Here is a 14,027-nt window from a genome sequence, read left to right as displayed (position 1 = left end):
TGCTAGAAAAGATCTAGATATTAAAAATAAAGATGAATACATTTTCCTCACCAAAATTAACATTTAAAAAATAAAAAATCCAAGTTCCAACTAGATTAAAGTATTTAAGTATGTTTTAATAAATATTTACATTAGAATTGTCATATCATTACACATGACAAGAAAAAACTGATAAATGCCAAAAACTGTTACCTTGTCAAACAAGTTATCAATTGAGCTAATTGTTGTTTGGATATTTTTTCAAGAGTTTTACTTATCTTCTTGTTTTGAACAGAGAACAAGATACTGGAACATATGTGGATATTTATATATACATCCACACCAAGCAGGACATATTTAGTCTGTTGACAGCAGCAGATTGTAAAGGGTACATTTGGCAGATGTTTACTTCCTGTGCTGCCTAGCAAATTGTAGTAGGCATGTCTTGACATTCCACTGAATTCAAGGGAACGGCTGTATTAAATTGTAGCATACGAGTTGTAGGTGGGGTCCAACAGCAAATTAATTATCGGTAAGTATCATTTTGTGGATTTTGCTGTACTTTCCAGAAAAACAGATGTATTTACATGTGTAAAGCAGCCCACTACAAATGTGGAACAAATTCTAGGATATTTACAGCTAGTAGTGCGGCATAGGAATAGCAAAGTTCTTAACAAATTATTCTTAGTAAGAAAAATATGTGCATAGTCCATTGAAGTCCCAGTCAAAGATAACAGTTGAAGACAGACTTTTGGACATCAACATTCCCCTTTTTTTTTTCCTTTTCTTTTTCTTTTTCTTTTTGTTGTTGTTGTTCTTGCACCATCTTTTTTTAATCTTCCAGTAGCAATTCCAGTTCTTCTATAGGTACCCTTACTCTCAATTCTTTTTCAGTCATTAGATCTAGGGTCTCTTGCAGTTGATCTGGAAAATACTCTATTGCATCCATATACAGCACCTATGAATACAATTTAAAAAAAACAAACCACATTTACTCAGCCATCTTTCTGTTCAAGAAAGAGGGACTAGACAGAAAGGAGTACATACAACTAGCAGATGCAACCAGCATTTCAGCATACATAGAAGAAAGAATCAAGATAGGGTGGCAATCCTGTAGTCAGGGGTATGGACTATAAATGACTAGGTCTCTTCTGTTTCTAAAACTATATTTCTTTTATTCAGCAACCAAATGTAGGGTCTGAAATGTGCTGAAGTTCTTGAAGCTCCTTTTAATTTCAATGGGAGTCATAGGTGCTCGCCAATTTATTTATTTTCTGCTATTCTCTGAATTCCTTCTAATTTGTCTTCTACATATTTCTGCTACTGAAGTGCTCAGAATTAAACACGGTTCTCAAAGCACCATCTCTCCAGGGTCACAGGGAGGGGGATTGTCTCCATGCTTTATACAATACGATTCCTCAACTTATGAAACTGAAAACTCCACTGGCCACTTTATTTATTTATTGTTTGCCCTGCAAATTCGCCTCTCATTTGTAGTCAGGCTTTAGTATCTTTTGACAGTAAGAGTTCCCTCAGTTTTCATTCTTTTTCCACATATGTATCATGGCTAATTACAGCCTAAACTTTTCAAATGTATTTCTAAATATAAAAATCTTCATTTCTTGATGACCAATTTAAATTTAAAAAACAAAACAGTTACCTTTGCCCAGGGACAGTTCTGAAGGGCTTTATAAAACAGTCCTTTACTCCTTTCTTTATTTCCTAGAGAAAACTGTGAGGGGGAAAAAAAATCCGTATTTCAAATAAATTGTGGTAATGAAGTGATATTTTGTGTCTTCTTAGAAGCAGAGAAACTACCACACAAGTTCAGACAGAGTTTCCCTGGTGAGGAGTCCTTTATGAACAGATTGTATAATAGGCATAAATGCAATATGGTATATTATATTAATGGACTATGATATGAGCAATGCCTTTATGAGTTAGAAGTTGGCCCTTCGTAACTCACAAGTGGTGGAGTGAAACAAACACATCAAAGAATGACAGAAGGAACCTGTTTGATTTTTCACTTGCAGGACAGCACTCCTCTAATACCACAGTCACAGGTTAGCATTAAGCAAGAACACAACTCCTAGCATGGAAGACCAGGGCTCCAAGGCAAGTATATTAGCAACTGAGCTATACTATCTTTTCCTGTTAATCTCAAAATACTGTGTCATCTTAAATTTTCTCTCTCCTTAAAAAATTAGCATATCTAATTGTTCCATTCCTCAATTCTAAATTTGCTAAGAAGTGCCCTCCATTTGTCCATACAATGTTAGTATACTGCTATTTGTATGTAAGTAATAATATTTACATGCACAACAATATTTGCATTTTATAAAGGGGTTACACGGGCAAATTCTATCACCTGCCTACAAAAGCGATAAGCCCACAAAAAATGTGTGTAGGAATGATAGTGCACATAGTTTCACACAAACAGCAGAAGAAAGGGTTGAGGTCTTCTTGAAAATGTAGACCCTTTTGTTTGCAAAAATTAACTTAGCATCTGTGATAAATTTGGCACAATTTATACAATTTATAAATTCTGAGTGAGATTATGAGCTCTCTATCTTTAGCAGTCTGCAAACTCCATTTTGAATATCTGGGGGTAGATGTTTCCTCTGTTGTACTTTTGCCTCCATAATGGACAAAAATCCCAAGGGAAGTGATACAGGGCTGACAATAAATGTTCATTAACTCAGGATGGTCCTCTATTCAAATATAAATATAATTGACAACAGATTGACAAAGCACTTCTGGGTGGCAGCCTGAGGAGTGCACCTGGCAACAATGTCACCTGGTAAGGATTTGAAGTCACCTGACAGAGACTAGACAGTGATTAAAAGGGCAGGAGTTGAGTGATTTGAGATCTTTAGCCACTTTCACCAAGTATCCACACCTAAAAAAAAAAAGAAAGAAAGGAGATATACCTATCTCCTAGAACTGGAAGGGACCCCGAAGGGTCATTGAGTCCAGCCTCCTGCCTTCACTAGCAGGACCAAGTACTGATTTTGCCCCAGATCCGTAGGTGGCCCCCTCAAGGACTGAACTCACAACCCTGGGTTTAGCAGGCCAATGCTGAAACCACTGAGCTATCCTTCCCCCCTGTAAGTGCCAACAAAAAAACCTTGCTGGAACTATTGGAGAGCAAATTGGCCCAGTTTTATCGCACATCATCTTTACTGAAGAATCTTATATGCTATTTACAAGAGCCATTTATAAAGCTTTCATCACGTCAATTCCAAGAGGTTGTTATAATGTCTACATTCTCTATCTAGATAAGGAGCATGCAGAACTCCTCAATCAGCATGAAGAAAATCGTGATCCAGACATCACCACACATCTTGAGAGAGCTTGAATATTTCTAGAAGAGATGAGAGCAGGTTAACATGAAACTAAACACCTCAAGATCCAGCCACAAAGCCAGGGCATTAATCAGAAAACTTGGTGCTGCTCAGCAACTGCCAGCATAGTGCCAACAACCAGTCCCTCCAAACAACACTGCTACCCACCTGATAAATGTTGCAAAGGCAGATAAGGACAAAACGTTTGAAGGAGAGATGAAGAAATAATGACAGCACTAGAACCAGTGTATACCTAAAACTGAAAACTTCAGCCATTTGCCACAGAAGAAACAGAAAGGGCAATCAAAACACTGAAAACACATCTCTCATCTGAATTCCTGAAGAGCCAGGGAAAAACTAGAAAACACTGAGTAGCCATTTTGCTATCAAAAGACATCTAGAAGAGACATCTAGAATTAGACGCAAGAGTCATCTAGAAGAATAAAAAGCCTAAGATCTTGCACGGGACCAAAGGTAATAAATAGTCTTGCCAAAACCTGAGAAAGACAATCGAGTTGCAGCATATTACCACAACCTGATCTCTTTGTTAAGATTTGTGTTCAAATTACTTGAAAGGCTTATCTGTCAGAGAATTGCTCCCACCCCTTATCCTGAGTGTAGATCAAGCAGGGTTCAGACCAAACCACAATACCTGTGGTCAAGTGCGGGCACTCACTGCCTACATCAAGAATGGCTTCCAGACCAGGCAGAAGACAGGTGCAGTATTCCTAGACCTTGCTGCTGCATATAACACGATCTGGTATATAGGCTTAAGGTGCAAAGTGTCATTGGGCCTACCATGACAGGCTGTCAGAGATGTGGAACTGCTGCTGAGAGGCCGCCAAAACAATGGTAAACCTCAGGGCTCAGTTCTAGCACTGACACTTTTCAGCCTCTTCACAAATGACCTTCCCTACACCACAGCCAGGCCTTTTATCTATGCCGACATCATCTGTCTGGCAGGACCAGGATTTCAGTCACTTAGACAAAGTCTTCCATGCAGATATGAGAAAGTTGGCCCAGTACTCTAAAAAATGGAGACTCAAAGTAAGTGTCAAAGACCGTTTCCAGCTGTTTGCATCTAAACCACACACAAGGCCAACAAACAGCTCAACATCTTCCTGAATGGACTCAGACTGGACAACGACCTAATGCCTGTGTATCTAGACGTCACACTGCGCCACACCTGGACATGCAAGGAACACCTTACCAAGACCTCACTGCAAATAAAGACAAGAAACGTCCTGATCAGCCAGCTATCTGGTTCAAATGAGGGAGCCAATGCGAAGTTCTGGGCTTTCCTGGTGCTATTCTGTAGCAGAATATCGTTCCCCAATGTGGCTCAACCCATCTCACATAGAACTAGTGGACATGTAGCTGAATTAAACTATGTATATAATAACTGGTACCATGAGACCAACCAACCTGGCCTGGCTGCCGGTCCTGCCCCTTCTGACATCAGTTGACAAGTCACCTTACAGAATCTGGGTCTATCACTGTTTACAAAGGTCTCTAAATCCACCAATCTACCATTTTAGCTCAAAGCACCCAATTTGGACAATTCCTTTTAAGGAACCTCGATGTCACCTGCGGGCAGAATACTAGGTGGCAAGAACAAGCTTCCAGCATAGCTAGTGCCTATCTCATGAAAGAGCCAACAGTCCAGTCCCCTGCTTTTGACTTTCCACACTATCTGTGGGCAAAGCTCAATTGCTTCAGATTGAGTGATAAGATATATTTCTAGTGACTATAAATAGGGCCTTCATGACTCCCCCCATTGGCACTGTGGCCAAGATGATGTAGATCATATACTACATCAGCAAGGGCTGCCTGGTTTCCTCATGGACTTGCTCAATGCCCTTCCACCAGTTTATTAAACGGTTAAGTCACGTACACTGGAACGTCTATGTAAATGCAATTTCAACCATCACCACAAGAACAAGATATGAGAAGTTGCTGCAGGAACCTGAGTAGGTAGGGGAAGCCCTGCGTATCTGAACACAGATGGGTCCCCAAGAACTCCCAAAGGAAGGATGAACTAAAGTGAGCATTATGTTCAGGTTGTTTGTTGTTTTCTATACGATCTGTACTCTGTATTTCTTGTGCTTTAGTAAAGAGTTCTTTAGAATTCTGTACCGCGTCTGTGCATTTAACAGTTACACCTATCACAAGGCCCCCTTGAAGTAGTAAACCAGAAGGCTCACACTTCTGAGTGGCATTCTGGGAGAGAGTAGGTTCAAACTACAAGGGGAGATTGAGAGCTAAGCACCGGTTCCAATGACGGGGCAGTGGGCTGTGTGATCTCAGTGGGGATGACAGAAGATCTGCACCCTGAGAGCATGCTCAGAGGCTGTAAGACTGTCCCTGTTCACTATACCTGGGCTCTGTTTTAAGCCTCCAGAGTCTGAACAAACAGGATCTAGCAGCTAAATCCCCTCACAGCAGTCTGATGAGTCGCCAAGATGGGGCTGCTCATCAGAACCTAGGACGGCATCTAGCTAAAGGAAAGTAAATCCTCTTCCTAGAAATGCCAGCTTGGATATCTGATGGGGCAAGTACAGAACACACCAGCAGCACAGAGCTTTAAAACAGTTTTGAGTGCATTGGTTGGCTAGTCTCATTATTCGGTCATCATTTATATGTAAAGATTTTAAAGTTTCTTGCAAAGGGAATATTTTGAATTGACCAGGTTTGAAAATAACTTTAGATCTAGACCTGCCACAGAGTTTCCTTTACATAAACAGTGCCTTCCTACACCAACAATTTACAAAGTTCTTTGGGGTCTTCAAGGAGCAGGAGATTTTTCAACTAAGTGATTTAACATTTTCACTTGGTCTCACGACATTAATGATTCTATTAAGATCAACAGGTTTCATGCTGAAGTGTAGATTTCTATTTCACATAGATGAAATATTATTTGTAGATACCGATTGGGTTATTTTGGGTCACTAAACCTTTTATACTGCATGCTGAGATTTATGAATACTAGATAGCAACACACTCCATTTAGTTGTCACAAATGAGCACTAAAATTTACATCTCCTGTTGTTCTGCAAACAGCTCTCAATATCATTCTGTCTCTAATTCTTTCTTAAAGAATAAATGGGATTTTAGGGGAAGGGAAATACTGATTCAAAATCCAACTGAATAACTGATTCTGTTAAAGATGGAGAAATACCTTGTCAAAAATACTTAAGACTGAATGAACTAAACACATCTCAAGATCTGACAAGATCTACAGGACTTTCTGGTGACATTGGACAGACATAACATTTACTTTTAAGTGGTAATATCTGCAGAGCTGAACATTACTGAATAATTGGTTTTACCCCTCAAGAAGCTTTTTGGTGCCATCGATGTTAGGTGAAGAATTATTATTGCATCTTATTCTCATCTGACACCAATAACTCTTCCACAAGTGAAAATGTAAGGATCACATTTTATCATAGGTAGCATTTTTATCATTCAGACACACATGGTACAAATGTCAAACCAATTTTTGTTTAGCGTTGGGGATGTGACACTGGCAGACCAGGTCCTAGCTCATGCCAAGGCCCAGGGCCTCACTGAACACTGACAGATGCTTAGCTGGAAACCAGTCCAGCTTACCTGTGGGTTAAGTTCAGAATAAAAAAGCCCCCCTTTATCTTCCTTTTCTGAAAAGCTTGATCCAAAAAGTTGGGGAACGGAACATTTAGAGCAGTGGTTCTCAAACTTTAGCAACCTGTGGACCCCCATTATGATTTTAAATTTTTCACGGACTCCCAAGCTCCCTGCTTAGCCCCTGGCCCCGCCCCCAATCCATCCTTCCCCCCAAGGCCCAACCCCTGCCCCACCTCTTCCCGTCCCTGTTCCACCCCTGCCCCTCTTCCCGCCCCCTCCCATGAGTGCACCCCCTCCCCGCTCCTCCCTCTCCCTCCCAGCGCCTCCTGAACATCTCTGAACAGCTGTTCTCTGGTGTGCAGGAGGCACTGGGAGGGAGGGGGAGGAATTGATCAGCGTGGCCGGTGGCCCTGGACATGACTAGCAGATCCCCTGGAATACTCTCGTGGACCCCAGTTTGAGAAACCCTGATTCAGAGAAATGATACAAGAGGGGCTCAGAGATAAGATCACTTTCAAAATAAAAAACGGGATGAAACTTTTTATAAAAAAGTGCCCAGCCCACTATGGCCACCACAGCAGATATTTCCATTTTGACTTTACCAACAAAAACAAAATCTAATGGAGATATAACATAATTATCGTATATAGCTAGTAAAACAGCTACAGCTTAATCTTCAAGACCTTAAAGATCCTTATCCGCTGTGCTATCTAAAATAAACGTAGTTGACTTCTATAATTTTCCTATTGGTTCTTCCCCTTTCCTTAACTTCTGTCCACCTCTCTTTAAACTGCAAGCTCCATAACAGGGACAGTCCATTCCTGAATGTCTGAAAAATGCCTACCACATTGTGGCCACTGCCATAAGCAAACAGTAATAATACTTAGTATCTTTTACTTGCTAAAACTATGTTGCAAGTACATTACAACTCTTCACTAAACCAACACAGTTTAAATCAGCAGTTCTCAACTGGGGGGCTGCAACCAGGTCTCAGGGGGTCTGTCAAGACCCACTGACCCACAGGGGCCAGAGTCCGGAGCCCCGCTGCCTGGAGCTGAAGCCCGGAGCCCCACTTTCCCACTGCCTGAGGCTGAAGTTGAAAAACACCGAAGCTGCAGAAAACAACTGTTCTTCTGTATATAAAAGCCTGAGCAACTGAGCTTTGCGGGGGCCTGGGCAATTGCCCTGCTTGCTACAGGCCTCAGCTTTTCCATGCAGAAAAACAGTTGTGACACAGGTGGGCAGTGGAGTTTTTATAGCATGTTGGGGGGAGTCTCAGTAAGAAGAAGGTTGAGAATCCCTGGTCTAAATGACTGAACTGCATTTCCTCAAATATTCCCTTCTGTAGAAACTGATATGATTAACATGTGCACCAAACTTCAAAATGATAAATGTAAGCATCTTTCAACCCATCCAGACCATATAGTGCCCACTGTTAATCAGAAATTCCAAATATGGTAAATATAATAAAATTAAGCCCAAACACTGTTCTAATCTCACCAGAAAGTTCAAATACATTCTCCACAGCAATGGACAATGGGCACCATTTTCACTCTGAATTGCGTGTTCAAATAAAGCTTTGATCCGATTTGTTAACCCAGTTTCAGGAATTGTTGAATATATTTCTCCGACATCTACTCTGAAACAGAAAAGCAAACAATATATACATGAGGTAAACAACTGTGTCCTTATACAAGAAGGCGAGAGTAATTTCACTGCTTCCATTCCACAGAAAAATTCACAAATGTATTAGGAACTTCATGCTGCTTTCTCTTAACATTTAGTGCTCTCAGATGAAACTGATTTGGAATATATGCTGGTCCAACTGGCATTTGAATATATAAATCAATAAAAAAAATAGGTATTTATTTTTCTTTGTGGAAAGGGCATCTGGCATATCAAAGTAATTATCACTCTAAACTCAGAGTTGAGAAAAATTATCATTTTTTCTAGGTTATAATATCCTAATTCAATGTAACTTGAGGGCACCTATGGATTCTAGTTTTCACCCAGCATGACATATTACTATTCTTCAGACATTTTAGCCTATATGTAGAACTAATTAAAAACAAGGTATTAGCAACATCAACAATTGTTAACACTTTAAAAAAAAAATCAACATATGCTCTCAAGATTACACAACATATTTAAATTGTCTAATGTGTTCTGCACATTCTGTTCTGCATTCAGAAACATATTGAAGAATGAACAATAGTTTAAATAACTAATAAAAATAGTGTAATTAACACAAAATGCTGAAAACAGCACAAAAACATCAGTGATCTGAGGTTAAATATTTTTGACACCATTTAAGAATACTGTAGTCAGGCTCAATCACCTGTAGGTGCAAGTTCCCATAACGAATCACAATGGAGCCTGGGGGGTGAATTAAAAAGCCAAAAACAAAAACTTAAAGAATAAGTTTGCGTTCAGCTAACAAGGTGGAGGGGGAGGAGTGCATTTAGCACATAAACAAACTATAACTAGCCTATAAAAAAAAGTTAATGACCTTCAATTTTGCTAGCTCCTGCTCCGTTCTCTAGAAATTTCCCAAAATACATCTTTAGCAAACCTGAAAGAGCAAACAGAGTTTCCAGATGCTAAAAAGAATCTTTAAAAAAAGAGCAGAGATTTTATTTACTGAATTCCTCATATTCCTCATTAGTGGGGGCATTCAACACATTTTATGCATAATTAATTAACATTTGTATCTTTGTCCTGTAATAGGAATTTATACAAATGGATAATACAATCTGCACAAAGGTGTCTGGGTTAAAGATGACTTCATCCAGGAAAGAATGAAATACTGCAGGGAAAGTAATCTGACCAAAGGCAAACACCGACAGCACAGAGCTGCAATCATCCATTTTTTAAAAGCTTGTAATATTTTGATCTCTTCTCCATTACACCATCAGGTCTTCTTGATCTCTCTCTGAGCTGCAGTGATACAAATTAAATCACTTAATGTGTTCAGATTATGTAAAATGAGCATTGTGGGCTTTTCATTTATTAAAACAGTCCAGCTAGCATACTAGGCAATTCTTTGCTCACTATCAAAAACCTGAGAATTGCCCCGTCCTCTTAATGTCTGAAGGAAGAAGGCATGGGCTATTCTCAAATTTCCACCAATGAGCAAAGATTAATCTGATATTTATGATAATTAGTCATCTGCTGATTTAGAGACTTCTCGTTAAAACAGTCAAAATACAGTATCCAGACTGCAAACAGCAAGTTCTAAATTGCAACATGCTATCTTCCTTTACATTTTATCACAAACTATTACAATTTATGACTTCATTATACTGACAGCTCAAGAACAAGAGTGTCACTTGTGTGGTTTGAGAAATGTTTGAGGGCAGTGTGATCCAGCAGAAAGAACATGGGACAAGAGTCAGGAGATTTACATTTTATTCATTATTCTGCCACTGATTCACTGTGAGATCTTGAACAAATACCCTCTCCAAACCTCAGTTTCCTCATCTGTAAAGTGAAGATAATGACAGTACCCACCCTCCTTGGTAAAGTGATTTGATAGCTACAGAGGAAGAGTGAAGTGAACAGTATTATTGTCTGGAGTTCTATTACCTCTGAACATTCTCGACAAGCTTCTTTCTCATCTCCTCTGCTTGGATTGCAAACAGCCACGGCTCTAGGGACTTAGTAGACCTTGTGACACTATCAAAAAATCTTCGTGCTTTGCTAGCATTGTGAGACTTGCTTTGGATCTGGATATATGACCTCCAAAGAGACTGGTTGCTAGGATACAGCTTCAAAGCTTCCGTTAGTGCCTCTCGCAGTGGATTTAAAGGGTAAATGCTAACTTTCATATGGTACCTGAGTAAATTTGTGTGCATGAGTGTGACAGCTTCAAGAGCAGTGGGGAAATTATGAATGCCAAGATTTTCTCCAATGCTTTCAAACTTCTGTGAAGCAGAACCTTTAAGCTTTTCAGAAATATGTCTACATATTAATACAGCAGCATCAATCCCAACAGTCAAATACTGGAAAAGTGCATAACAACCAACTAAATTAACCAGTTGGCTAGAACTGCTGGCTTGATCCCAATTAGAGACTGGACTTTCACTTAAATAATCTTGCAATGCATGCTCATATGCCTTCCGAGCTTTCAAGATATTCACAGATAGCACTTGCCCAGTATAAGGTACATATGGCCCACTTTCAGCCAGTTTGGTCAATATATGTAAAGCACGTGACATAACAGTTTCCTCCAAACTCTCTAGTAGCTCCACTTCCAGTGAAGCATAAAGCAGGCTCAGATTACAGAGTTGGGTATTTCTCATTCCTTCAGTGCCTGCCAAGCAAAGAGATGTATCAAACACTTTTCTAGCATCTTCAGTGTTGCCAAGTAACCATTCCAAGTAGGCATACAGTTTCCAGAGGGAAAGGTTGTTTCGGTTTTCAGATGCCTTAAGGAGATTCTTGGCTAGTTTTTTGCTTTTCTTCCCCTGTGACTTCAGTCTCTTCTTGTTTTTTGCTTGGAGACACTGAACAACCTGAATGGAAAATTGACAGAACAAAATTTGGAGGGAAAAAAAAACCAAAAAACCCTCCAACTCACAGTTGTATTTGGGTTCATTATTCTATGTCTGTATTCTTCAGCATCACTAGCCCATTAAAGATTACTGAGTCAACAGCATTTCCCATAGGCACAACCACTGAGAGGACAAGGGGAAAAAAATGCCCTCACCACCTTAGCTTCGCTCTTATGCCAAAAAAATTAATCTGTTTCCCTCCCTATGCTGGGCCACCAGCCAGCTCATGTCATATGTCATGTATACTGCAGGGAGTGGTTGTACGGAACAGAGAATCAGCAAAGAGAAACTCAGGCCTTCTCCACACCAGGATTTTTAGTCACCAGTGCTGCTACACTGCTGCAAGCCTCTATTGTAGACTCGGAGTGTGAGTGTAAACCCATTACTTACCAATGTGCTTTACTATAGTTTAAAACTGCGATAAGATGTACCAATGCATCCTACCTACAACTAGGGATCTGCACTAGTGAAGCTACACCAGAGGCCAAAAACCCCTTTGTAGGCCTAAAAAAAACACTGAATCCTTTGCCAAGTGTCAGATGTGTTTACTGCAGGTGAATACCACTCCCTATCAAGCTGCCTTCACATATTATACCCATATTAGTATTTCATGACAGGCAATTTGGGGAGACTTTGTAAAGTGCTGAAAATGTTATTATAATTTAAAGCAAAGAAACTCTCACTTTCCTCTGCTCCAGTATTCTTTGTCAACCTCTCAAAAATATACCCAATTTATATAGGTTCCTCATTCTTATTGATACATTTTTTACTCTTATAATAAATTTAAAGGGAGTTGTAAAAAAAACTTTTTTTTTTTTTTTTTTTTTTTTTACTTTGAATAAGGGGTCACCAACCTGAAACAGTTGAGAAAACACTACTCTATACAGTCACACACAATCACGGCTAGTAGAATTACAACTGAATTACATGATCACATTCTACTTTCCAAATGATACTATACTATTTTTTCAACAATGTAAAGTGAGTATCGAGTTTCCTTGTTAAGTACTCAGGTACCATATCATTCAGGCACTCAGCTAAGTATCATACAAAATGCCTTGGTAGATTAGATTTCATAGGAGCTCTTGCCTCATTAACTGTGCATTTTGTATAACCATCGCTTATGGACTCTCTCTAGCATACACAAAGTATTACACAGTAATAGACAATGTAATGTATCTAAGAATGTAGAAAAATTATACTATTTTTCAACAAACATGTTATTGTGCAATTATAGACTATTGTGATATATATGCATAAGTGAACAGAGTTAAAGCTGAGTACATCACCTTAACTATAGCTTTTCCTGACCTTTGAGTGCTCAACCTTCACTTTATCGTAATGTTGCTTATTATAATGGTATAAAAAATGTACATAATAAAACTATAAGCCACACTGAGAGACAGTGCACAAATACTTAATTACCTTTGAGATTTCATATTGTAGCCAACAGACAGAAAGTTTTGCCTTTTCCTTTCCTGAAAACAACGGCAACATTAAATGAAAGACATTCTGTATGAACTCCTCTCCTTCCTTACAGTGTCCTATGTGCTGTCTCCCTCTGGTCATTGTGTCCATATGGCCAATACTATTGACTCCAGAAAGCAGCGAGTCAAAAGAAGTCAGTGGCCTCTCAGACTGCCCAGTGTCAAAGATATTGTTCTCATCCATAACGATATAGAGATTTGAAGGAAAGAGACTACGCCCACATGGGACTCCCACGAATTGCAGAAATGAGTATAGCAGCTGAAACTGAAGATCTGGACTAGAAAGTCTGATTAAAGATGGCCCAAGATCATCAAACAATACCTAGAAAAAGGAATAAAATAGTTAATTTAATTATAATTCAACCAAATAAGTCTATAATTTATCAAGCAGCTTTCTGAGTTAAATGAAGATTTTAAAAAATGAATATGAAATGGTGATGGAACTTGATTCACATTAAGAAAAACAAGGCAAATTAGACGAGTAATAGCCCCCTTCCAGAGAAGACTGCAGGCCCAATCTGCAGATAATAGACTTCTACAGGTATGGATTAGTGAAAGGAGTGCAAGATCTCCAATGACCTCTTCAAGAAACTTATATACAGGGGTCCAAAAGGAATAGTTTAAAAATTATTCCTTATATTGTTTTACTTGTCTTTACCTTGATGCTAATGTCTGATCACTTATTCTAACTATATTTTCTTTGTCTACAAATCTAACTTTCCTCTCTCTATTTGCATGGGTTTCAGTTTTACTTATTTCTCCTAGCTCTATAATAAAATTATAATTTATTATATGTATCACAGTAGTGCATAGAGCCCAAGACCCCATTGTGTTAGTCACTGAACAAACATGCAACAGACTGTCACTGCCCCAAAGAGCTTGCAATCTGAGGGTATGGCTACACTTAGAGCTGCACAGCGCTGCCGCGGGAGCGCTCCCGCAGCAGCGCTTTGAAGTGTGAGTGTGGTCGCAGCACCAGCGCCGGGAGAGAGCTCTCCCAGCGCTGCACGTACTCCACCTCCCCATGGGGATTAGCTCCCAGCGCTGGGGCAGTGTTTACA

General features: G+C 39.5%; 1 protein-coding gene across 6 annotated transcripts in view; it reads right to left on the bottom strand.

Moving 5' to 3' along the window:
* Positions 1-778: 778 nt before the first annotated feature.
* NRDE2 (NRDE-2, necessary for RNA interference, domain containing) overlaps positions 779-14,027 on the bottom strand; it is a 63,428-nt gene continuing 50,179 nt past the window's right edge. For 2 of the 6 annotated variants that reach the window (XM_045015331.1, XM_045015330.1), the window contains exons 10-14: positions 12,905-13,288; positions 10,512-11,440; positions 8,427-8,565; positions 1,640-1,711; positions 779-937 (exon numbers count right to left, since the gene is read on the bottom strand). In XM_045015331.1, the coding sequence (XP_044871266.1) occupies positions 812-937; positions 1,640-1,711; positions 8,427-8,565; positions 10,512-11,440; positions 12,905-13,288 (1,650 nt within the window). In that variant the 3' untranslated portion in view covers positions 779-811. Of the gene's footprint in view, positions 938-1,639; positions 1,712-8,426; positions 8,566-9,435; positions 9,499-10,511; positions 11,441-12,904; positions 13,289-14,027 lie in introns of those variants that run through there. The other 4 variants (XM_045015332.1, XR_006579094.1, XR_006579093.1 and 1 more) reach the window with 4 other exon arrangements.

This window comes from Mauremys mutica, chromosome 4 (genome assembly GCF_020497125.1).
Source record: "Mauremys mutica isolate MM-2020 ecotype Southern chromosome 4, ASM2049712v1, whole genome shotgun sequence".
Classification (NCBI taxonomy): Eukaryota; Metazoa; Chordata; order Testudines; family Geoemydidae; genus Mauremys; species Mauremys mutica.
This window is presented reverse-complemented; position numbering and strand designations above follow the sequence as displayed.